Source organism: Equus asinus, chromosome 2 (assembly GCF_041296235.1).
Source record: "Equus asinus isolate D_3611 breed Donkey chromosome 2, EquAss-T2T_v2, whole genome shotgun sequence".
Taxonomy (NCBI): domain Eukaryota; kingdom Metazoa; phylum Chordata; class Mammalia; order Perissodactyla; family Equidae; genus Equus; species Equus asinus.
The window spans coordinates 179,448,838-179,475,608 of record NC_091791.1 but is presented as its reverse complement, the minus strand read 5'-3'; the positions used below and the strand labels follow the sequence as shown (position 1 = coordinate 179,475,608).

At 42.7% G+C, this 26,771-nt stretch overlaps 1 protein-coding gene across 2 annotated transcripts in view; it reads left to right on the top strand.

Moving 5' to 3' along the window:
• Positions 1-23,941, top strand: part of SNX6 (sorting nexin 6) — a 48,946-nt gene extending 25,005 nt beyond the window's left edge. Inside the window, exons 8-14 of one of the 2 annotated variants that reach the window (XM_044765480.2) lie at positions 786-891; positions 7,013-7,088; positions 8,714-8,753; positions 12,522-12,608; positions 17,912-18,071; positions 18,159-18,244; positions 23,304-23,941. In XM_044765480.2, coding sequence (XP_044621415.1) covers positions 786-891; positions 7,013-7,088; positions 8,714-8,753; positions 12,522-12,608; positions 17,912-18,071; positions 18,159-18,244; positions 23,304-23,357 — 609 coding nt within the window. In that variant the 3' untranslated portion in view covers positions 23,358-23,941. The remainder of the gene's footprint in view (positions 1-785; positions 892-7,012; positions 7,089-8,713; positions 8,754-12,521; positions 12,609-17,911; positions 18,072-18,158; positions 18,245-23,303) is intronic. The other variant, XM_070504236.1, reaches the window with a different exon arrangement.
• Positions 23,942-26,771: the final 2,830 nt, after the last annotated feature.

The window sequence follows — 26,771 nt, the reverse complement described above, 5'->3', positions numbered from 1 at the left end:
AGCTCACATTTTCTTATTTCATCTTCGCTACAACCCTGCAAGTTAGATAGTTTTATCCCCGTTTTTACAGTTAAGAAAACTGGTACACATGAACTACAGATTTTAAGTCACATTTTATCCATACTTTATCTTCTTGCATTCTGTTGATGTGTCTTGAATTATATCATGTCAACTGATGCTTTTTCATTAAATGATTGCTATTGTCAAAGAGGGGGGACTACTGTTAACAATTTTTATTTTTAATGTATATTTAGCTTTGTTCCCAAAAAAGGTTGAAGATGCTAGTTAACGCCATAACTGCTCCCGGATAGTTAGTTTGGCCAGGTTCCTCAAAGCAAAGAGGGCCCTATTGAGAAGGCCCGGCAGCCTTCAGCCACGGCCCATAGAATACATGAGACCAAGAGAGAGAGATTTTCGCTTGTCTAGCAGAGTTTCTTTCTTTTTTCTCGGAAGCCATCGGTCACTCCCGCTGGCATAGTTATTTGTTGGGGAGGCCGGATTGGAGAGGCAGAGCTCAGGAGCATGTTTCAGAGTACAGCATGTGAACATGAACCACGTGGGGAGCTCAGCCTGCGGACACAAACCACAGATTTCTTCCTTGAGAGATGGAAACGCATGTCTGTTAAAGTCTGAACTTGTTGATGAAATCACTCTAACACCTGATTATTAGAGGATAGCTGTGCTGTTTTATTGATGACCTTTTATGATTAGAATGATAAACTGATTTGCGTATTATACTAAAGCAAATAAGTGAAAAAAGTTTATGTTTTCTTTTGATCTTATAGGATGTAGATGATTTCTTTGAGCATGAACGAACATTCCTTTTAGAATATCATAACCGAGTTAAGGATGCATCTGCTAAATCTGATAGGATGACAAGATCCCACAAAAGTAAGGTTTTTTCTCTATGGCTAAAGCTTACACTTTTTAATGGTATAATTGTAGAGTTATGTTACTTATAGTTTAAGTCCTGATAACGAGCAGTGGTTCTTTAACTGTGGTCTATGGAACTTTGACCCCAAGACCCTTTTAGCAAGTCTGTGAGGTCAAAAGTATTTTCATTATACTCTTCCGATGCTTTTTGGCTTTTTTCAACATATTGACTTTTACAATGATGATGCAGAAGCCATGGTGGATAAAATTGCTGGTGCCTTAGCACAGATCAAGGCAGTGGCACCAAACTACTTATGGTCACTGTATTCTTTCTCACCATGCATTTGCAATTAAGTAATCATTTCAATTAAGAATTTACTTGATGAAGCACTAGAACTTTTTAATTATAATTAATCTCCTCCCTTGAGTACACGCTGTTTTACATTCTGGGTGATGAAATGGGAGGTATGCATAAAGCACTTGCATACTGAAGTGTGGTAGACTCTAGAAAAGCCTTTTAGTGATTGAGTTGCAGCTGAACTAGCTACTTTTTTTCAGAGAACACCATTTTTACTTGAAAGAATGACTGACAGACAAATTGTGGTATGTATTATTCAGACTTAACTATTTGGTAGACATTTTCTCAGAAATTAACCAAATGAGCCTGTCACTTCAAGGGAAACAACTGACAGTATGTGTTAACAATGATAAAAGTCAAGCTTTCCAGCAATAATTAGAATTTTGGAAAACTTGTATCCATCACCATGAGCTTCCCAATAATGAAAGACTTATCTAAGGAGATTGATAATAATATTAGTGAATGTGAATTTTTGATATTATATACTGAAGTGTGTCAACATTTGGAAGATTTGCATAATTCATTGAATTAGTATTTTCTGAATGATCAAGTGCATGAAGTTACAAAATCATGTATGTAAAAGATCCATTCAAAGTGCAAGATAGACCAATGGGGTTTTTTGAACAGCTTTATTGAGATATAATAGATATCATAAACTGCACTATTCAGCATATACAGTTTGATAAGTTTTGACTTGTTTGAAATCATTGCCACAATCAAGATAATGAAATACCCATCACCAGCGAGTTTCCTTGTGGCCCTTTGAAGTCCTTGCTTCCCATCCATCTTCAAGCTACCATTGATCTGCTTTCTATCTCATATAGATTAGTTTGCATTTTCTAGAATTTTGTGTACATAGAATAAGACAGTATGTACTCTTTAGTGTCTGGCTTTGAAACTCAACAAAATTATTTTGAGATTCATCCGTGCTGTCATATGCATCTGTAGTTCATTCCTTTTTATTTCTGAGTGATATGCCATTATATGGCTATACCACAGTTCTAACCATTCAGCTATTGCTGGACATTTGGGTTGTTGCTAGCTTTTGGCCATTATGAATAAAACTGACATGAACCATCTGTATATAAGTCTTTGTATAGACATATGCTTTCATTTCTCTTGGGTATTACCTAGAAGTAGAATGGCTGGGTCATGTGGGAAGTGTATGTTCATTCAGCTTTTTAAAAAATTGCCAAACTTTTTTCCAAAATGATTGTACCATTTTACATGCTGTGTGTGAGAGTTCCAATTGTTTCACATCATTGCCAGCAGGGATGGTCAGTCTCTTTCATTTTAGCCATTCTAATATGTTAGTAGTGGTGTCTCAATGTGGTTTTAATTTGCATTTCCCTAATGACTAATGATGTGAACATCTTTTCTGTGTAAGTCCTCCAACTTTGTTCTTTCAAAGTTGTTTTGATCCCCCTAGGTTCTTTACATTTTCATACGGATTTTAGAATCAGCTTGTCACTTTCTACAAAAATGCCTCCTCAAAGAATGACGCAAGAATTTGTCGTTCTTTTGATTGGAACTGTATAGAATCTGTAGATCAGTTTGGAGAAAATTGACATCTTAACAGTACTGATTCTTCTGACTCAAGAATATGGTATATATCTGTCCATTTAGTTAGGTTTTCTTTAAATTCTCTCAGCAATGTTTTATAGTTTCCAATGTACCGATGTTATACATCTTTAGTTAGATCGATCCCTAATTATTTTTTGATGCTATTGTAAATGATGTGGTTTTTAAATTTGTTTCCAGTTCTTCTTTACTAATATATAGAAATACGACGTATTTTCAATATTGATCTTCTATCTTGCAAACCATACTAAACCATACTAATAGTAGTACTATTCTACTACTAATAGTAGACTATTAGTTCTAGTAACTATTTTGTGGATTCCTTAGGATTTTCTACATAGATGATCATCTGCTAATAAAAACAGTTATGCTTCTTCCTTTTCAATTTGGATGCCGTTTCTCTCTTTTCCTTGCCCCGATGTACTATAGCTATACCGTCCACTCCAGTGCTGATGGAAGTGGTGGGGGCAGGCGTTTTTGCCTCATTACTTATCTTGTGGGGAAAGCATGCAGCTTCAAACCATTAATTATGTTGTCATGTGTAGGTTTTTCCTAGATGCGTTTTATCAGGTTGAGAAAGTTCTCTTAAACTCCTAGTTTTCTGAGAGGGTTTTTTCTTTTTTTAAGTCAGGAATGAGTGTTGGATTTTGTCAGATGTACTTTTTGCAACTATTGAGATAATCATATGGTTTTTCTTTTTCAGTCTATAAGTGTGGTTAATTGCATTGATTGACTTTCAGATGTTAAACCAACTTTGAATTCTTGGGATAGATATCACTTATCCAACTGGGGTTTAATGTAACAGAGTACAAAAAGTTCGTTGATAGGCTTTTAGATTCCACATTGCTAACTCTTAAACTACTACTTGTTGAGTTTTGATGTGGTATCAAAGAAGAATATCCTCAATTATCTGAAAATAGTAGTAAAATATGTCTTCCCAGTCAGTTACACGTCTGTTTGAGGCTGGATTTTCTCTACATACTTAAACAAAAAGAATATATCGCAGTAGGTTGAATGCAGAAGCAGATAAGAGAATCCAGCTGTCTTCTGTTAAGCCGGACACAAAAGAGATTTGCAAGAATGTACCAGTCACGCTGCTCACTAATTTAAATTTGAAATTTAAATTTAAAGCTATTGTAAATGTGAAATATTATTTATGTTAACATAATGGTTTTGATATTGTTATTTTAAATGAATTAGTAAATATTTTAAAATTTTGTTTTACTTTTAAAAAGAAATACAGTACATTTGATAAATATAACCGACATAAATGAAAGCTCTTCAGGGTCCTCAGTAGTTTTGAAGAGTGTAACGGAGCCCTTAGACTAGAAGGTTTGAGAACCTCTGATACAGACACTCACTCAGTAGGGACCTGAAAGTGTGAGCCTCCATTTTTGAGGATTGTTACGTGTCAGAGTAGAAAGGAGGAAATGCAGAAGTCTCTGGCTTGGTAGCTTCTGTTCTTGTGTCATTCTTTTAGGAGGGTTAAGAATTATTTTTATATTTTGTTTTCTTATAGCTTTGTGATTTGCAGATTTCTTCTAAGAAGTAGTGGTTTATACTTGCCTGTTCCATAATTAAGAACTCTAAAGTAAAAGTGTGGGAAACCTGAATTTCTTCCTAGATTCATTACGGATTTACTTTAGAGCCTGTTAGACCACATGTTTAGTCTTATGTGGGTTTCCTTGTTTATAAAATGACATTAAGGATAGAATATCTTACACTTTTACTCCTCTATTAAGAAAAAGTTTGTAAATATGAAACGGTACATACTAGTGTGGATTGTAATTATTAGGAATTAGGAATGCCCTTAATTTTAGGTTTGATGACTTAAAATGGGACTATACTTTTTTTTTTAAGATTTTTTTTTTTTTTCCTTTTTCTCCCCAAAGCTCCCCAGTACATCGTTGTATATTCTTAGTTGCGGGTCCCTCTAGCTATGGCATGTGGGACGCCGCCTCAGCGTGGCTCAATGAGCAGTGCCATGTCCGCACCCAGGATTCGAACCAACAAAACACTGGGCTGCCTGCAGCAGAGCACGAGAACTTAACCACTCAGCCATTGGGCCGGCCCCCTACTATACTTTTTAATTTCTTACAGACCTATTTAGTTCATAAACTAAATATCTGTTAGCATATGGCATATCTATTTTGTGCCAACCATTGTGTTAGACGGTGGTGACTTCAAGATGAAGAAAATATAGTCTATGCCTTTAAGGAGGGCAAAAAATTACAGTACATTGTAATAAGTCTTATCATAGAGGATGTATTGTGGCTGTGGAAATGTGAAGAACTGCAAAGGTAGAGAATCAGTCATCTGTTAAGGAAACTGAAGAAATTAGTGATTCTTCTTATTTCTATTTATTGACCCAGACGGAATGGTGCTTTAGGAGAGATGACAGTGAACCTGTTTTACAAAATACTCATCATAAAGTAAAAACCACTTCTTTGTAATGAATGAACTTTGTCTGGAGTATGAAAACTTAAGCCTTTCAGCATCATTGTGAATTCTGAGGTATAACATCAGGGCGGTTTGCATATTGTCTGTGATCACATAATAATGTGAAGAGGGTGATGTTCTCAGAGCCGGGTATTATTAGAATCCTGGAATTTCTTTCTCTAAAAAGTACTTTCAGGGCCAATTTAAGCATAAAATATTAATGTATTCGATAGTAAACACAAAACTCGTTTTTGATTCCTGCCTCTTGATAAACCAACCTTTAAGTGATTTTTAGGTATTACTTATTTTTTAAATGAAACTTGGAGGTTAAGATAATAGGAAGGAGTCCCACCTACAAAAGTTACCATCCACAGTCTGAAGTTTGTACTCAAAGTTTCCTTGTAAGACATGTTAAAATAGGTGTTTTGACTAACAATAAGTACAGTAAACAGTCACTAAATTTCAGATTTATCAATTGAACGCGGTTTTGTACAACACAAGTTTAAGAATTACTCTTTTATTAGAGAATAAACACATGAAAGCCTGTAAAACTACTGCTAGTATACGTGGGAATTTCCATTCAAAGTAGGCATGTCTTGGATTTTATTAATTAATAATAGCAAACATTTGTATAGTACTGTACTTGCTATTTGCTAGGTACCATAGTAAGATTTATTAACTCATTTAATCCTCCAAATAATTACAGGAAGTGGGTACTATCATTATCTCCCATCTCCAGATGAGGAAATTGAGGCATGGACAAGTTAAGTGATGTGCTGGTTTTCGGGAAGCTGGGATTGGACCCCAGGCAGTAGGCATTGCACTGCACAGTCCTTTTTCTGAAACCAATAGAAGCATCCGTTATAATCTTTTCGCAACAAGCGCCTTGTCCTCTGGGGCGAGCCCTAGGAAGAGTATTGTGCTGAAGTTGAATACTTGGCTTCCCAGCACCCAAGGGTAGTGTGCCACCATTCATCTAGCTTGCCACATGCCATCATTTCCCCTCCTCCCTCAGGGACTGGGTGTAAATCCTACCTATTTCACTTCCTACGTATCTTTCAGCTTTGTGGGTTTCTCTCTGCTCTCACCCTTCCCACGGTCTTCATCCTGACCCTCTGTGTCTGACACAGCAGTTTCCTAGTTGCTCACCCTCCCTTTGTGTCTCTCTACTTCTAGTCTTTACTCTGGGAAGCAGCATTGGTTGTCTAAAATCGTTATCGGGTTGATTTTACCACCACTATGCTGTAAGAATGTTTAATAACACCTGTTCCCGCAACATCAAATGCAGTCTTTATCATGGCATACAAAACCCTTTCTTCCCCAACTTGCTTCCAATTTATTTCTCCGTCTGCAGCTCCCTGCACTGCCCTCCGACCCTGCAGGCCATACTCCCAGAAGGCTCTCTGAGCAGACTCTGCTCTGTCAAATCTTCCTGGCCTTTACCCATGCTCTTCCCTTCACCCAAAATGCTCTCCCCTCCACTTTGCCCGGTAAAGATTGCTCATCCCACAAGCTCCAGGTCATTCTGTAGTGTCTTCAGAGCCTCGCCCGACTCACTCGGGGAATCGTGTTTCCTCTGCTCCCAAACTAGTTTGTATCTCCATCTAGTATAATGTTCCTCATACTGTGTTAGAGTCGTGTTTGTCATTTCCTTCACTAGACTGCGGGTGTCTCGTATCACATACACATTGTTTGACAGGCTCAGTAAGTATTTTTGAATCAATGAATAAATATATTAAATTCTTAAAACTTTTTCTCTAGGTGCCGCAGATGATTACAATAGAATTGGTTCTTCGTTATATGCTTTAGGAACTCAGGATTCTACAGATATATGCAAGTAAGGATTCTAATTAAAAACCGTAAATATGCATAAAACAGAAAACTTTTGTTGGCAGCCTGGGCACACACAATGCTTCTGACCCAGCAGGCATTTTGGAGTATTTTTATCCAAACACATTGATAATAAGGAGCTTCTTACGACACGTGGGTCAGCGTCATTTTTCCTCCTCCCTTTCTCTCTCATGTTTTAAATTTGAGAAATAAAAATGGACTTTAACGTATAATTTTAACATTTACAATGTTTGATTTGATGAAAACGGGCTGATTTGTGTTTGTGTGTGTGAGAGAGAGAGAGGCAGATAGAATTTATGTCAAAATGTTGTTAGGTTTGATAAAGCTTATTATAAATAAGAAAGGCTATTTTGGAAGTAGAATATATATGTGTGTATTTCATTGGAGCCCAAATTGACTTTTAAAGTCAAATTTGACGCTATCGGTTTGCCCTTTTTCTAGAGGCCGGCTCTTCCAGCTTCCCGGCTGAGTGAGTGTTAGGGCGTCCTAGGGGCAGCCGGATGGGAAGGTGGTGGCACGTCAGTGTAGAAAAGCTCTCTAGAAGTTTGCTTACACAGCTGTCCTTTGTTTACTTTATGCTAGTTTTCCACTTTGATTTTAGTCTAACTGTAGTTCATTTTAGTTGCTCCCGTAATATTGTTTAAACTCAGCTCTTCATTGAAAAATAATTCAAACATATTTGTAAAACGTTTTTAAGTGGGAAAACTATTTTCATGGTCCATGTCTGTCTCCAGACCACATCCTGAACTTTTCTCTAGTCTATCCTGTCTCAGTAGACAGAGAAGATCCAAGTTTTTCTGCAGAGCAAGGTACCATCGCTTACACTAATTAACAGGCTACCTTCCCGAAGAGTTAGTTGTTAAGAATTTGATTAGAGGAAACAAGTCAACCTTCCCACGTGTTATCTGACATAAACCTGTCAAAGCAAGTTCTTTTCAATAAAGCAAAGTTCATCGGATTGTGCTTTTGCTTTCACAGTATTTGCCCGGATCCAATTACAATGTCATCTATAATTACAGGTTTTTACAGAATATCCTTTAACAGTTTGGCGTTGGGATATTTTTTAGTTGGTGCCAGCATTTGACAGAGAGGCTGTTTAGTTAAAAGTGAAAGTGAATTCTGAGACAGAGACTGGTCATCCATTTGTTTTCCAAAACAAAGCAGCTCTATCTGAAAATGTTTAAAACGTAACATTCAAATAACTTCAAGAACTGTCCCGGCTGCAGTGTTTTCCTTTTAAATCAGCCTTTCGTCTCTTTGGATGTGACCGTTCTGTGCTTCTGTGATAATGTTGAAGGTGTAGGCTTTATTTAGTTTTATGTGGCACATTGCTAAAGAATATCAGGACAAATTGTTAAGTTTAATGTATGGCTTAGACTGTCCTCTTGAAATGAGAAGACTTTCCGTAACAGCAGATTTCAAGCATCTGTCACCTGGGTGGAGGTGGAGAGATTTTTGTGGAGCTGAATGTCATCTGCAGTGAACAAGAACATCCGATCTCGTAATGAGACGAGAATGTCCATTAGCAATGTGGTTTGGGGGCATCTCTGAACATTTGAGAGGGAAAATTCTTTCAGAGGTAGCTTCTGATGAAGTATTTTTCCTTTCCAGGTTTTTTCTCAAAGTTTCAGAACTGTTTGATAAAACAAGAGTAAGTACCATTAATTACCCTTTGGGAGCATAAACCTCTGCATCCAGTCGTGTTGACCTTGTGGCTGTGTTTAACTTTACTGAGGAAGATGCGTTGCACTTCAGGATGAAGGGACACATTTAGATTTGAACATTTCGACTTGCTCAGGAAATTGGATTTTTGTAACGGCCTTTTGGTGTTTGTGCAAAAGTTCACATTTTTGATCAGAAAACACGTTAATTACGGACACTGGGTTTATTTTTATGAAGAATGGTGCTTTTCTGCGACTTTGTAAGCCCGAAGGAAGTCTTAGATTCATTATAATTTTACCAAGACTGTATTGCTTTTGATTTCCCGTGAAAGACTGGTTTAAAACTGAATTGTGTAAAAAAAAGAAAGAAAGAAAGAAAGTGAGTTGTATCAATATGAGGCAAGCGTACAACTGCAGGAGGTTTCATTCATAGTAGTAATAATTTAATATTAGCATAGTCTTGGTTTTCAGGGTTCGGTCTTAGGTACAATAATATAATAATATTTAACATTTTTGATCAGTTGATAGAATAGTGAAAATGTTTATTAGATGCTTACTGGTGCTTCGCTGAGAGTGGTGGTGGCTAGTCCATTGCAGAAAGCTGATTTCGGCATGACCTTGTCAATTGAGTGATGTAGTGGAGATAAATAAAGGAAAAGGAGGTGTTCGGTGCCAGCCACGGTGGCCTAGTGGTTAAGTTGAGCATGCTCCGCTTCAGTGGCCTGGGCCCAGTTCCCGGGCATGGGCCGGCACCACTCTGTTAGTGGCCATGCTGTGCTGGCAGCCCACATACTCAAAAATAGAGAAAGATTGGCATGGATGTTAGCTCAGAGCAAATCTTCCTCACCAAAAAAAAAAAAAGTTAGAAAGAAAGGAGATGCTCTCTCACAAAGGAAAAAGTCCTTGAATACCTCACTCTTGTTATACCAGGGTCCATATAGCCCTTTATTCTGCCTTTGATGTTTATTCAATGAGCATTTTCTGGGAAGGTATCATTGTTTTTCTGTGCTTTTGCATCAAGAGACGAGGGATCTATCACAAAATAGCCTGATGAGTCACTTCTTTCAGAAGCAGATGTTGAGGTGGGATTAGAGTACAAGAGATTTATGGAGAAAGAGAGGAAGGAGCAGGAGTAGACGGGAAGAGCCTTCAGGCACAGTGCAGGTCTACCCCTGTGAAAGGAGAGCGCAGAGGAAGGAGGGCTGGGTAGGAAGAGTTTCCGACTTTGGCGCAGTTTTCAGAAAGTTTTGTCCAGGTCAGATGGGAGTCCCTGAGCCACAGTCACCCGTGAGAGGAATTCTGCACCAGGCAAGAGTGGGCCGGCACTGCTACCCCTGTGCTCTGTCATTGGCTGTGTGACATTGGCACCGAGGCCAGGAGGGGAGGATGGAGGGAACCTTCATAAGAACCTGGTTCTGGATCCAGGGAGACTGCAGTCGGGCTTTCGATGAACTGTGTCCGTGCAGCCTGCAGTTTCTCTTGAAGGAGATCTGGGTGGCACATTTCCATAGCCACACGGCCCGTATTGGCTTTGGTGTTTGCGTGTTGTTCTGGTTATTATTGCATGTAACAAACCATCCTAGAATCAGTAGCTTGAAACAACCACCATTTTACTCTGCTAATGGGTTTGGGGTTCAAGAGTTCAGAAAGCGCACAGCAGAGAGGGCTTGACTGCTCCTTGATGTCTGGGGCCTCGACAGAGGACACATGAAGGCTGGGGGCCGGAATTGTCTGAAGGCACCTATGTCTGGGACTTGATACTGGCCGTCAGCTGGGACTTCTGCTCGGGCTGGTGACTGTAAGACGTAGATGTGGCTTTTCCACGGAGCTGCTTAAGCTTCCTCACAGCATGCTGGCTAGCTTCCAAAAGGGAGCATCCCAAAAGCCGGGAAGTGCAAGCTGCTCGTTTCCTAAGGCCTGGGCCTGGGCACTTGCACAGCATCACTTCTGTACTGGTCAAGCAGCCTTAGAGCCCAGATTCAGGAGGAGGGGACACGTACCCTCCTTCTCAGGGAAGAAGGGGAGCCATAGTTCAAAGCACCCAACATCTGTCTAGCATGTTATCGAAATTTCTCTACATCAATTTTGAATATACTTTGTGTCTGTGCTCTTATCTGTTAGGTTAAGAAGTTCCGTAGGTTTATTTCTCCATTAATCATATTTTTTAAGAAGCTTCAAGTTTTTCTAACGTGTTATTGAAGTGTATTCTATATATAGGAAAGAGCGCATAGCAGTCGTGTACAGCTCAGTGAAATTTTACACATTCAACACACCCATGTCATGAACACCCAGCTCAAGAAATAGAATATTACCAGCAGCCAGATGCCCTGCCTCCTTCAGCTGCCTTTGAGTCACCCCCTCCTGCAAGGGTAACCACTGGCCTAGCTTCTAACAGCAGAGATTAGCTTTGTTTTCAGATTTCACATAAATACAGTATGTATTCTTTCTATGTGTCATTCCATTCACTCAACATTATGTACATAAAATTGATCCATGTTGTCATATGTAGGTACAATTCTTTCTTTCTTTCTTTCTTTCTTTTGTTTGAGGAAGGTTAGCCGTGAGCTAACATCTGCTGCCAATACTCCCCGTTTTTTGCTGAGGAAGACTGGCCCTGAGCTAACATCCGTGCCGATCTTCCTCTACTTTATATGAGTGACGCCTGCCGCCGCGTGACTTGACAAGCGTTGCCAGGTCCATACCCGGGATCTGAACCAGCGAAACCCTGGGCTGCCGAAGCAGAGCGCACGAACTTAAGCATTCAGCCACGGGGCCGGCCCCATCTCTCTTTTTGTTCAGATAAGAATTAATTTTAGGGGCCGGCCCCATGGCACAGTGGTTAAGTTCTCAAGCTCCACTTTGGCGGCCCAGGGTTTCGCAGATTCGGATCTTGGGCGCAGACATGGCACCGCTCGACAGGTCGTGCTGAGGCGGCGTCCCACATACCACAACCAGAGGCACTCACAACTACAGTATACAACTATGTACTGGGGGGCTTTGGGGAGAAGAAGGAATGAAAAAAGACCTAACTTTAATACAGCCAATACAATTATCAATGATTTCCCTTAATGTCATCAGATATCCAGTATGCAGATGTTCCCACTTGTCTCATAAGTGGCTTTTTCCTGTGGCAGTTGTTTGAATCAGGATCCACACAAGGTCCCCAGGTCGTATTTGCTTGATGTAATACATCTGCTCTATCCTCTCTCTCCAGGCTGAAGGAAGAGTTCTCACCTTTTTTGTCTGACATGGCTACTTCCCGTGTCATCCCAGCTCAGACTAACCCCATGTGTCTGTCACTCTTCAGTGTCTTCAGACACATTTTGCTAATGTTTTGACTCTGTTTTCTGGTTGTGCTCAGCAGGAGGATTGGTTTGCATTACCTAGTCTACCATTGCCAGCCTCTGTGACTTTAGAATCACGTGTACATATCAATTGTTGAAACGAAGAGAGAAAATATAAGTGAAGCTGAAAGGTTATCGATATTGTAACTCCTTACAGCCAAGAACTTGAGTCAAATAGAGAGTCCTTCCATCCGTTCGCAAATCTCCTTTGATCTCGTCTTCTTTTTTCTGTTCACTTTTTCTCAGAGTTACAAAGAAAAGGAACAGGCTAGTAAAGGAGAAGGGAAGAAAACCTAGATTAAATAGGAATGGATACTGTAGTTATTTATCACTGTTTTTAGAGTAATTAAGAAAGAAAACACTGAGTGTAGAATGTAAGTGCTGACTCAATGCTGAATTTTTCTCCTTCTTCAGAAAATAGAAGCACGAGTGTCTGCTGATGAGGACCTCAAACTTTCTGACCTTTTAAAATATTACTTAAGAGAATCTCAAGCTGCTAAGGTAACTTTATCGTTCATTGTCATTTAAAATGGACTCTTTGACAAAACGCGATCTCTTAGAGGTTGTTAGACTTCAGATTGTTAAAGATGATTTCTCTCTCGATTTAAAATTATATTTTCAAATGTGAATTTTCTCTTTCTCCTTTTAGCAATTGTAGGTCAGGGAACCCCACATAACCCCACACAAAAGTTCCTCTAGAAACTTCTGATACACTAGAGTGGAACTTTTTTGTTTTAATGAATTTGGTATATTTATTCAGGTACAGTACCTGCAGATATGCCCGAATAACAGTAGTATAGCTAAAGGATTCCTAATTTGGTCTTGATAACTCGTCTACTGAGGGTAAGAGAGCCATAAATCAAAGATTTGTTTTATTTTAAGGCGACTCAAGTTTGCTTTTGGAGGTCTGTCCGTGCGCAAAACTAAAACTCTTACTAACCAAAAAAAGGTCTAACAAAATCATCTAAAAAGCACTGAAAACTTAGCGGCTCAGATATGCCAAATTCAGTGTTAATTTATGAATTGAGTTATTGTACAGAAAGTTCTCGTTGGATCAGTGGTGCTTTGAATCCCATTCGTTCGTTCCTTGTCAAGTTACCAGTAACCCTCTTCACTCCTCTAGAGGACCTTGAGTGCTTGCAGACACACTGTCCACAGCAAATCACTTTAGATCGCATCGTGTCTTATGAACTATTTACATCGGGTGGTCTGGCATCAAATGAATTGTTCGCTTTTGAAGACTTTAAATTCATTATTTTACTATGGTCTATAGTTGTTAGTAGAGAACTTTTTAGAACATGGCCTAAAGGTTAATCCAGACTTTCTAGTAACTGCAAGATAGAACTGACATTTAATTGCAAGAATCAAAACTAAAATGAAGTATCACTATACATCTCAATCAGAATGACTAAAATGACAACATTCTGACAAAAATTGTAGCAACTGGAACTTTCACACACTGTCAGTGGGAATATGATATGATACTTTGAAAAGTTTTGCAGTTTCTTAAAGAATTGAATGTGCATCTACCCTATGATCTGGTCATTCCAGTCCTAGATATTTGAAAGCACGTGTCCCCACAGACGTTTACAGCAGCTTTATTTGTAATAGCTGAAAACTGGCGACAACCCAAATGTCCACCAACAGGTGAGTGGATAAACAAGTTGTGGCATATCCAGACGATGGAATGCTCCTCAGCAGTGAAAAGGAAAGAACTAAACATCACTCAGCAACAGGGGTGAATCGCAAAATAATTTTTGCCAAGTGAAAGAAGCCAAGCAATAAAGACCATAGTTCACACTGGAGTTCACTCTTGGTGTTGTATGTTCTGTGCATTTGGACCAATGTGTAATGACTGTCCAGCATTCAAACCATCATACAGAGTAGTTTCACGGCCACAGAAGTCCTCTATGCCCCATCTGTTCATCCTCCTTGCCGCTAACCCCTGTTGATTTTTTTTGTTGTCTCCATAGTTTTGCGTTTTCCAGAAAGTCATCCAGTTGGGCCTTTTCAGATTGGCTTTTTTGGCTTAGCAATATGCATCTAAGTTTCCTCTGTGTCTTTTCATGGCTTAATGGCTCATTTCTTTTTAGCACTGAATATTATTCCAATGTCTGGATGTATCACAGTTCGTTTATCAGACCACCTAGGACATCTTCCAAGTTTTGGCATTTGTGACTAAAGCTGCTAGAAACATCCATGTGCAGGTTTTTGTGTGAACATACCTTTTCATCTCCTTTGAGTAAATACCAAGGAGCACAATTGCTGGGTCATACGTAAGAGTATGTTTACTTCTGCCAGACTGCCTTCCACAGTGTCTGTACCGTCTTGCATACCCACCGTCAATGAGTGACAGTGCCTCTTCCTTCACATCCTCACCAGCATTTCGTGTTACCGTTATTGTAGTTTCTGGCCATTCTAACAAGCGTGTAGGGGTATCTCATTGTTGTTCTAATTTGCATTTCCCCGATGACGTAAGAGGTTGGAGCATCTTTTCACACACTGATTTGCCATCTCTATATCCTCTTTGGTGAGGTGTCTATTAAAAATTGGGTCACTTATTTTGCTATTGTTGAGTTTTAAGAGTTCTTTGTATATTTTGGATAGCAGTCCTTTATCAGATATGTCTTTGTAAATATTATTTCTTGGTCTATGGCTTGTCTTCTCATTCTCTTGATAGTGTCTTTTGCAGAGCCGAAATTTTTCGTTTTAATGAAGTCTGTGTTATCAATTATTTCATTCATACATCGTGTCTTTGCTGTTGTATCTAAAAAGTCATTATCAAACCCAAGGTCATCTGGATTTTCTCCTAAGTTATCTTCCAGGGGTTTTATACTTTTGCATTTTACATTTAGGTCTGTGGTCCATTTTGAGATAACTTTTTTGAAGGGTGTAAGGTCTGTGTATAAATTCATTTCTTTGCACGTGGATGTCCAATTTTCCTAGCACCATTTTTTTAAAAGACTGTCTTTTCTCCATTGTATTGCCTTTTCTCATTTGTCAAAGATCAGTTGACTGTATTTGTGTGGGTCTAGTTCTGGGCTTTCTGTTCTGTTCTGTTCTGTTCTGTTGATCTATTTGTTCTCTCACCAGTACCACACTGTCTGGATTACTGTCACTTTATAGAAAGGGGTCAAGCAGATAGTGTTCGTTCTCTGACTTGGCTCTTCTCCTTCAATATTGTGTTGGTTGTTCTGTGCCTTTTGCTTCTCTGCATAAACTTTATTTTTTATTTATTTATTTATTTTTTGAGGACGATCAGCCCTGAGCTAACTGCTGCCAATCCTCCTCTTTTCGCTGAGGAAGACTGGCCCTGAGCTAACATCCGTGCCCATCTTCCTCTACGTTCTATGTGGGACTCCTACCACAGCATGGCTTGCCAAGCGGTGCCACGTCCCCACCCGGGATCTGAACCGGCGAACCCTGGGCCGCCGAAGTGGAACATGCGCACTTAACCACTGCACCACCGGGCCAGCTCCCCATAAACTTTAGAATCAGTTTGTTGTTAGCTACAAAATAACTTGCTGAGATTTTGATTGGGATTATGTGGAATCTGTAGATCAACTTGAAAAGAACTGATTTTGACAACATTGGTCTCCCTATCCATGAACATGGAATATCTCTTCATTTCTTTTGTTTCGATCTCTTTTCTCAGAGTTTTGTAGTTTTCCTCCTATAGATTTTGCACGTATCTTGTTATATTAATACTTAAGCGTTTCATTTTCTGGGGTGCTAATGGAAATGGTAGTATATTTTTACTTTCATATTCCACTTGTTCGTTCCTGGTGTATCAGAAAGCACTTGACTTTTGTGTATTAATGTTGTGTCCTCCAACCCTCCTGTATTCATTTGTTAGTTCCGTGAATTTCTTTGTTGATTCTTTCAGATCTCTACATGAACAGTCGTGTCATCTGTGAACAAAGTTTTATTTCTTATTTCCTTTTCTGATTGCATCAGGCAGGACTTTCAGGACGTGGTTGAGAAGGAGTGGTGAGGTGGCACAACCTTGCACCATTCCACAGCTTCTAGTTTCTCACCTTGAAGTATGATGTCACCGTAGGTGTTTTGTAGATGTTCTTTATCAAGATGAGGAAGTTTCTGGTGTTCCTAGTTTGCTGGGACAATCAACTGATGATTGACAGAGGTGCTAAGACAATTTAGTGGGGGAGAGAATAGACTTTTCCACAAATGGTACTGGGACGGCTGAATAGTCCTATGAGGAAGAATAAAGTTGGCCCCTTCCTCATACCGTGTATCAAAATTTACTCAAAAGGGATCAAAGACTTAAATGTAAGAGCTAAAACTATAACATTTTCAGGAGAAAACATGAACATAAACCTTCATGACCTTCAGTTAGGTGTTGGTTTCTTACATGTGACACCAGAAGCACTGCAACCAAAGAAACGATAATGAATTGGACTCTCTTAAAATTGAAAACTTTTGTGTGTCAAAGGACACTCTCAAGAAAAGTGAAAAGACAACCCACAGACTAGGATAAAATATTTGCAAATCATGGAAGTCACTAATAAGCAACTGGTATTCAAAGTATATAAAGAACTCTTTAAATCAATGAAAAGACAAATAGCCCAATTCAAAAAGGGACAGAGGACTTGCTAAGCATCTCTCCAAAGAAGGTATACAAAAGGCCAACGAAAACGTAAAAAGATGCTCAACATCATTAGCCATCAGGGAAGTGCAACTCAAGACCACAGTGAGACCTGACTTCACCCCCCGTGGGTGGCTTTCATCAAAAAGACAGATCAGAAGTGTTGACGAGGATGTAGAGGAATTGGAACCCTCGTACGGTGTTGGTAGGAATGTAAAATGGTGCACCCACTTTGGAAAACAGTCTGGCAGTTTCTCAAAAAGTTCCACATAAAGTTATCAGGTGACCCAGCGATTCCACTCCTAAGTAATGAGAGATGAAAACATGTCCACACAAAAACTTGTTCACAGGGCTGGCCCCATGGCCGAGTGGTTAAGTTCACGCACTCTGCTTCGGTGACCCAGGGTTTCGCCAGTTCGAATCCTGGGCCTGGACATGGCACCGCTCATCAAGTCATGCTCAGGCGGCATCCCACATGCCACAACTAGAAGGACCCACCACTAAAAAATACACAGCTGTGTCCCGGGGGGGCTTTGGGAGAAAAAGGAGAAAGATAAAATCTTTAAAAAACCCCACAAAAAACAGAAAACTTGTACACAAATGTTCATAACCTCATTATTCATACTGGGCAAAAACTGGAAAGAAACCAAATGTCTGTCAGCTGATGAATGGATGAATCATTGTGGTGTGTCCATACAACGAAACGTTCCTCAGCAATAAAAAGGAATGAATATGGGTAAACTTGAAAGTTGACGCTAAGTGAAAAAAGCCAAACACAACAGGCCACGCATTATGTGATTCCATCTTTTAATGAAATGTCCCGAGTAGGCAAATCTTGTAGACAGAGAGCGGATTAGTGGTTGTCCAGGGCTGGGGGGTGTGGGAGGAAATGGAGAGTGGCTGCCAACGCATATGGGGTCTCTTTTAGGGGGACAAAGATGTTCTAAAGTTGATTGGAGTGATGGTTACACAACTCTGTGGGCATAATAAAAACCGTTGGATTGTTCTTTGAATGAGTGAGTCACGTGGTATGTGGATGATCTCTCAGTAAAGCTGATATGAAACTCTGTTGAGAAGAGTGCCCGGCACGCGGTGGTCCCTGTGTAAGCGTTAGCTCTGCTGATGGCGGGAGCGGTGGTGATTGAGTGCGAGCTCTAGAAACACGCGGCGCATGTTACTGTGAAGGTCTGTTTTACAGGACCTGCTCTATCGAAGATCCAGGTCGCTGGTGGATTATGAAAATGCTAATAAAGCACTGGATAAAGCCAGAGCGAAAAATAAAGATGTTCTGCAGGCTGAAACGTCCCAACAATTATGTTGTCAGAAATTTGAAAAAATATCGGAATCTGCAAAACAAGGTACTGTTGTGTTAACCTTTGATCAAAAAGTGTGCTTTAGACTGTTGTGTCAAGTAAATAGTTAATCCTAATCTCCTTTGTTCACAGAACTTATAGATTTTAAGACAAGAAGAGTTGCCGCCTTCAGAAAAAATTTAGTGGAACTGGCAGAGTTAGAACTGAAGCATGCAAAGGTATGGTCATAGTCAAGACTGAATGAGTTGAGCGACTTAGGATTTAGAAACGAGTCGGGAAATTGATGATAATCCTTTAGCGGCAGTTTCCGTCTGCAGGGGTCCTGTAAGAACTGCTCCTGAATTGGAGTGACGTTTTTCAAGATTATTTCACTGCTTCAAAATATTTGGTTTTAGTAAATGAATGTCCTTCTTCCAGGGATTTTTACGGTATTGTGTACTTCTACTTAAGCCCTTTCTTGTAGTTAATATAAAGATAAAGCTTGGCCCAGACGTATAGTAACTTTTAAAATAGAGAACCTTAGAATGGAGAGGGATTTTAAAGATCCCCTAATTCACACAAGAACAGTATCTGTAATGTCTCTGACGGTCAGCTCTGCAACTCTAGTACCTAGTATGGAAACCCGTATCCGTTTTTGACTAGTTGTTGAAAAGAAATAGATCTTCCTTTTTAAAAAATCCCTGGGGCCGGCCCCGTGGCCGAGTGGTTGAGCTCGCGCGCTCCAAGCTGTGGCCCAGGGTTTCGCTGGTTCGGATCCTGGGAGCGGACACGGCACCGCCCGTCAGGCCATGCTGAGGCGGCGTCCCACGTGCCACAACTAGAGAGACCCACAACTAAAATATACAGCTATGGACAGGGGGGCTTTGGGAGAAAAAGGAAAAATAAAATCTTAAAAGAAAAAAAAAAACCCTCAGAAATGTAACATTTGCTATCACCAGTCGGAGGGACTGAAAAGTAAAGATGTATTCAAAATTCCCGGAACTATAAATACATATTTAAAAATTTTAAGTCAACTTTTAAATGTTATTTTTTGATAGGTTCATAGCATTTACACTTATCAAGTTCTTAAAGCTTAAAACTAGTAAGACTTCTGGGGCACTCTCTAATGAGTACAAATCTACTGTGTAACTTTGACCAACAGGTCAGTTTTGTCACCTAAAGTAGGAGAGAGACCTTGGCTTCCTTGTATTACGGTTCAGCCTTGAGACATCTGACTACTGTACATTCTCGATACAGCCTCTCCCCCGCAGGCTAGACATCCCTGGGCTAAACATTTTTCGTCCCATACACCTCAACAAGCTGTTCATAATATTATTACCCTCCTGTCATTGCTCTTTGAAATATTGCCCTGGAAATGGAAACGCCTTCCCGTGCGCGCGCTGATCGTCCCGCACGTTTCTTCCCACAACGTGTTCTGTATGCAGAGGACGAGGGATTTTTAACTGCCGTATTGCACCAGCTTCATGTGGCTTATAACCACGCCATTTTGCTGCTGCTTCTTATAATTCAGTTCTTCAACCGCCAACCTGTAGTTGTGTGTTTAATTTTTTTTTTAGTAATTTTTGTTGTAAAACACATAACGCAAAATTTACCATCGTGACCACTTTTAAACGTCCACTTCAGTAGCGTTAAGTATGTTCACACTGCTGTGCAATAGATCTCCAGAACTTCTTCATTTACTGAGCATCTGATTTTTAAAATGTAATTGCAAGCCACATTTGCATCTGTTACGTTTTAGCTTGCTGGTTTCCGCCCAGCACATAGAGTTAGTTCTTTTGGAGACTTCGATTCGGCCATATAGTATTTGACTATTTTACCAGTGATTTCCTTCCAAGTGATGGACGTTTGTAATTTACATGACTTCTCTTTCATGTCCTCTTCTAAGTTCCAAAGGAATCGACACTGTTAATCTAGTTGTCGAGTGCGTGGCACCAAAAAAGGCTAAAGTTTTAGTTCCCGTCCTTTCTTTCTATCCTAACTGGTATTAACTTATTAATTAATATTCTTTGGTTATAGTTACTTAGATAGTTAGGAATTCACCTATTTCTACTATCGTCAACCATTACGTTTGCATTTTATCCCCGAAGGCTGTAAGAAGTATTAAATTCCTCATTAAAGTCAAGATATGTGTTGTCTGACTTCCTGGTCTAACAACCTGTCGAAAGAAAATCTTTGGATAAGCTCGGCACGATTTATTCTTACCGAGCCGGTGTTGATTTCTAATGTCCACTGTTTTTGTTCTTTTGAAAGAGGTTGTAAACTGTCAAGGATTTTGTTAGAGACCAGTGAGAGCTTGGCAGACCACGGCCTAAATGCTTTTGTACAGCCCGTGAGCCAGGAATGGTGTTCATAGTTTTAAAGGGTTACAAGAAAAGCAAAAGAATAATATTTCGTGATGTGATAATGATATGAAATCCGGATTTAATCTATAAATAAAGTTTGATGGAATACAGCCAAGCTCATTCATTTCTGCTGTCTCTGATTGCTTTCTCGCTCCTACAGCGGAGTTGAGGAGCTGAGACAGAGACCAAATGTCTCTCAAAGACTAAAATGTTTACTGTTCAGCCCTTTACAGAAAACGTTTGCTGACCCTATTATAGATTGACGTCAGCCTCTGATTCCTGGATTCTATCCTTTTTCCAGTCCTTTCTGAAATGTGTTCCCTGTGTTCAAATTTCTGGTAGCTCTTCTAGGCCAGGGGCTCTCAGCTGGAGGCGATTTTGCCTCTCGGGAGACCCGTCGCAACCACGGGGTGGGTGGGTTACTACTGGTAGGTAGCGGGTAGAGGCCAGGGATCCTGGTAAACATCCTACAATGCTCAGGGCAACCTCCGCAAGAAAGGATCATACAGCCCCAACTGTCAAGAGTGCTGAGGTTGAGAAACTCTGCTCTACGTCTAGGATTTCTTTTCTTTCTTTCTTTCTTTCTTTCTTTCTTTCTTTCTTTTTTTTTTCTGAAGAATATTCGCCCTGAGCTCACATCTGTGCCAGTCTTCCTCTCTTTTGTGTGTGGGTCGTGGCCACAGCATGGCCGCTGGTGAGTGGTGTAGGTCTGTGCCTGGGAACTGAACCGGGGCTGCGGAAGCAGAGCGCTCGGGACTTAACCGCTAGGCCAAGGCGCCGGGCCCCCCTCAGATTTCTTACTGATTTGTAAATCTGAACAAAGTCCCATTTTGGTCCCAGAATCCACATAAGTGATTCCCAAAGGACTGGCTGTTGGTGTAACTTAGAGCAAGATGGTTTGAAACCACTTTGGATTTCATTTGTTCCAACTGGGAAATGTCTTGCCACATCAGTGAAATCTGGTGAAAACTCGGTGGTTAGGTCCCTTTTGTGTCCTTCAAAACAGAGTCAGCGTCTTTATTGAGGAAGGATAAAACGTAAGCTAAGGGCAGTAAAAAACTGTCCGTCGCCGACGCCGAGGGTGCGCGGTGAGCGCCCTGCTGGGAAGGGGCGAGGGCGCGCCCTCCTGGAGGGGCTGCAGGGTGTCCCGCGCCGCGTGCGCGTCTGAGGACTCGGCGGTCCTGCTTGAGGAGCACGCCTGTAAGCAGATAATTTCACAAATTCAGGCAGGCTCAAAGTCGTTCGTCAGAGTCCTGTTGTCACACTGGCAAAAACTGACAGGAACCTGAACACCTAAAACGTGGAAGTGTTTATTTTCACTTCGTTGCAGGCTTCAGACAAGTTGTAAGCAAAGTACAAAGAATTCCCGGATGCCCTTCACCCAGATTCCCCCGCTGTGCGTGTTAGCACATCTGCGTGTCCTTCTCCCTCCCTTTCTCTCCCCACACACACACCCACGCGCACACACCCACGCACACTGTGGTTTGTCTTAAACCATCTGAGTGAGTTGCAGACAGATGCCTCTTCGCTCTTAAACACGTCAGTGTGAATTTCCTAAAAACAAGTAATTCTCTTAAACACTCAGTACGGTTGTAAAGATCAGGAAATTAATATTGATACAATGCTGTTGTCTGATCCGCAGACCTGTCTCCACACTCCACCCGTTGTCCCAGGAATGTCTTTCACGGCAAAAGGAAATTCAAGATAACGTGTTGCATTCAGCGCACGTGTCTTCTTAGACTTCTTTAATCGGGGAGAGTTCCTGAGTCTTCCTCCTTCATAACCCTGGACGCTGTTAGGAGCAGGGGCCCATAGACTGCCCTCCTCTGGGGTCTGAGTATTGGGTTTGGGTCACGCACTTTTGGCAGGAACACCACGGGGGCGATGCTCACACCTCCTCGCCCCGGCGTATCAGGAGGCACGTGCTGTCACTTCCTTGCCTTACTGGCAAGGGCTCCCTTTGATCGTTTGGTTAAAGTGATGTGTGCAGGTCTCTCAGTGGCAAAGTTACTATTTTACGCTTTGGAACTAAGCCGTGTCCTGTGGGGAGACACTTGGGACTGTGGAGATACCCCGTCACTCCGCCAGCACTGTCCCATAGACCTTGGTGCAAAGATGGAGATCGCCGGTCAGCACTCCAGGGTGGTGGCCACCAGCCACGTGTGGCTATCGGACGCTTGAAATGTGGGTAGTGCGACTGAGGAACTGAGTTTTTATTTAATTTCAACGAACGGAAATTCAAATTGTATATAGCTGCACGTAGCCAATGGCTACAGTGTTGGCATTTCAGCCCCAAACTGTTTTTAGCATCCGTTCATGACTTTTTGCCCGAAGCAGTTATCACGTTGGTTGCCCAGTGGTCGTTTTCTAATTCCATCGTTCTTTATACATTTTAGTTGACTTTCTACTCTAAGGAGGAGGTTTTTCCTTCACCCTCATTGATAGAGTAACGTAAGCTGACTATACGTACGTTCGTCTTTACACGTGTCTCTAAATTTGGATGCCAGTTGATGTGATTTACAAATGGGTTCAGGGCTGTGAATTTTATAGAATTTATAGAATTGTCCGTAACCTTACAGTTTTTATAAAAACTATAAACCTATGCTGATGGATATTCTAATGGCTAAAGAAAGGGGATAGGAACTCAGAAGATGTTTACTAGTTTCAGTTGGACACAAAGGGCATCTTTGATCCCTCATTAGGACATAAATGATTCGAAACATTACTATTGCTCTAGATGGAAACTGACAGAAGACTCTGGTATGTGGAAAATACCGTCCACGAAACACACTGTATAACTTTAGGTCCTCAAACCCTCATTTGTATATATTAAATTTATCTTAGCAGATGTACAGCTCTGTGATTTCTGACGCTGTGCGTTTTCGCCGCGTCTCCGGTGTCTGCACGTCCTAACGCCGTCTCCCCTCCGGTTTAGGGCAACCTCCAGCTGCTGCAGAACTGCCTGGCGGTGTTGAACGGAGACACATAAGCGGCGCTCCACCTTCCGGTCACAAAGGGCTGCCTTCCTCCAGACGTCGTTTCGTTTCCTCGATGACCTTAGGCCTTTCCCGCTCACTGGAAACCAGGCGCCAGCCGGCAGGGCGTCCCGGCTCCTTCCCTCCGAGGGACGCGGGGGGCCGGGCGGCTGCGTGGGGGCGCTCCCCGGGCGCCGCCGCCTCGGAGCCCGCAGTTCAGCCTCTTTCGCAGTAGCCTCTCTAACTGTGTTTCTTTCCTGAGTAGTGTTCCTTTGCCGCCAGTCTGGTTTGCCTTTACGTAATTTCTGAAGTTTAACCCTTTCGAAACGCATTGTTCCAACAAGATAAAGGTGGCCGTTGCCTTTCTTTGAATTTTGTGTTCAACAAGCAGTGTGTACCACCTTAGTACCACTCATGTATCCTGGAAAGCATCTTAATCAGACTTATTTTTAATTATGAACATTTCTTAGAAGTTTGGGGACAGACTTTATGTACTCTTTCTAAGTATGACTTCTGAAGAACAGCAAATGCGTTAGTATGTTTGCCTTAAACTTGTAGACTAAACCGACTCTTGTCAATAAACAGTGATGACAGCGCCGCCTCCCGCCGCTGTGCTCCTTGAACCCCGTGCGCTCGGAGGGGCCCTGGGAGATCCGCTCCTGCGCCGGGCTTCACCGCGCGGGTCCGCGTGTGTCTCCCTCCTCCTTCCTTTATAAAAATGGCCCGTGGAACCGAGTCCGCCAGTCCCTGGACGGAAGGATGAACCGCTTCCCTGCGTCCTCTGAGCTCTTCACGGAAGATGGGACTGGGCGGAGGCGGTGAGAACAGCGCTTTCTAGCACGCAGGAGCGGAGAGGCGGTCTGTGCCGGTTTGCCGGATTCCATCCCGAGCCCGGCCGATCCGCCGTGCGACAGCTGCCGCCGAGCCACTTGGTAGCTGTGTGCCAGTGTAGACGCTGGGGTGGAGAGAGAAGGAGGTCTGCTTCCGGGGACGGCGCTTATGGGGGGGCGGGGGGGGGGGGTGAGGGGTGGGGCGGAGGGCGGAATTAGAATAGTTGGAGTGAAAGCGAGGGTGCGAAAAGGACACCGATCGTCAGTAGTTGCGTTCCAAGTATTCCTGGCCTTTGTAAGGTGAGGGAACGTTATGCCGTTCCTGGTCGACAACTAAATTAGCGGTGGGATTTCACCACTGTCTTTTTCTAACTTTTCGCCCACTTGGAAACCACAGGCACTTGGGTTGGTCGGCCCTCGGCGGGTTCCGGGTGTGTGTACGTCTCCGCGGCCGTTCTGAAGGAGCCTGGTCTGGGCGTCACGGCCCCGTCACACGGCCCGGCCTTCCCCGTGGGTGCTCTCGGGCCCGCTGGGGCGCTGGTGCCCGTTTCCCTCTTGAACTGACGCTCCCGATGCTGTTGGAAGGCTGATTGTCCTTTTCGCTGGTGTGTTTTGTCCTTCGCGTGACCTTCACCGGTGAAAACACGCCCATGGGACGCCCCGAGGGGGCGGACGTGGGATGGAGAGCCCATGCTCCTGGGTTCGGGGGCAGTCCCTCCGCGCTGCCCTGGCGGCTTCAGGCAGGTGGTCTGGACCTCTCTCTGCCTCGGTTTCTCTACTAGAAAGGACATATTGCCCTACCTCACAGGGGTGTTGTGAGGATTAATAAATGTTGGTCCGGTGCTTTGGAGACGGGAAGGTGCAGTGTAAATGCTAAGAAAGAGCACGTCCCAGGCCGACAGCTACGCAGTGTTCCACAGACCCGTCAGCGATTCTGTTCCGACCATGGTGGCCTTTTTCTGGGAAGCGGGTACAGTGGAAGGTACACCCCTTGGCCCCTGCTTGTGTTTTTGGAGTGCGTGCTGGGGTAGGGTAGACCGCAAGCGGCAGTTACATATGGGGGGGGGGGGTGCTGCTTAATAAACAGATATAAATGTGTTGACTGATGCGGGTTCGGTGAGTCGAGGAGTCGAAAAAGATTTCTTGGACTCTCCAGGTCTGGTAGTAGTGCTCTCTTATTCAGAGAATGGCATGGAGTAGCATGGGGACAGGACCCACCGCAGTAAGAGCCGCAGGCACGGGGACAGGACCCATGGGCAGTAAGAGCTGCAGTGTGTTGAGGGTTAGAGCTAAATTTATGAGGCATAGGTACGTGAGTGCTTTCTTTACAAGACAAAGGAAAGATGATGAAAAAATCATTAAAATGGTATCAGTGCAAGTGGGGTCTGGTTATTGGGTGGTCCTACAACTTTAGATAGGCATCAGACCGGATTAAGTCAGGACGTCCTATGCTTCCCGGAGGATGACCTAGAACAGTATGCAGGGCAGGACACCTTGGGCTTCTCTCCCTGGGGCAGGGGCAGCCATGATCCTCATCATTAACGACCACACTCTCCAAGGGCCTTCTCACTGACAAAACGTACAAACCGAGTAAAGAGCGTATGTTACCCGCTCCAGGGCGGACTTCGGCAAGATCTGCTTTGCACCTCCGGGTCAACTGAAGCGCTGATTCCCTAGCTCGCTGCCGGTCTCTGAGAAGAGGAGGCAGCCCTGCGTTCCCTGCTGTTGAGTTGTGGCCTTCATTGCCATTGACGGACCATCTCTTGCCTGGGAGACACAAAGGCGACACAAGAAGACACCTGGTGGCAGAGAAAGTCCCCCACGGACAGTCCAGGCTCTCTCAGGTGAGCCTTTATGCGCCCAGACGGGAAGAGGAGCGGCCCAGGCGGTGGCAACGGCCTGGGGAGTCAACAGCGGGGCGGGAAGCAGCAGCGTGAGCCATTTGGCCATGAGGAGGAAGGACGGCGGAGAGGCAAGTGCAAAAGCAAGCGGGACAGGCCTGTAAGCCACTGAGGCTCAGACTGGGTGAGACGTCTACCTGGTTTGTCAGAGCTTACACGATATTCTTCGTGTTTCGCAGTAAAACTATGGAACTTGAGCCCAATCTGGTCTTTCTCAAGCGGGGCCCTATGGAGGAAAACAGTCAGTAAAACAGGAGAGGGGGGGACGAGGGTGGTTGATTTAAAAGGGAAACTGCGGTGGGGGGGATAGGAGCATTTCAAGACCTTAAAACCAGGGAGCGAAACTCTGTTGGAGTCCTCCCATCACACGCACTTTTCTGTGTCGGGGCAGAGAGAAACGGGAACGCGCCCCCCTCCTCCTCTTCTGTTAAAAGACCGTGTACACGGCGTAAGCACGAAGGACCAAGACCTCTCTGTCTGTAGCGAACAGACAGAACGTTGGCTCCAAAGAAGTAAATCAACCAGCAGTTCGTGGTTCATATTCAGGGCGCGGGCTTACCTCCCAGAAGAAAAGCCAATCCTGCCAGCAATCTCACTGATCTAGGAAGAACACGAACGACGCCGTAGAACGCTTAAAACCCTGCATCCAGTAAAGAATGCGTAAATAGCAGGCTTACCGGAAACGATCACAGTCTGT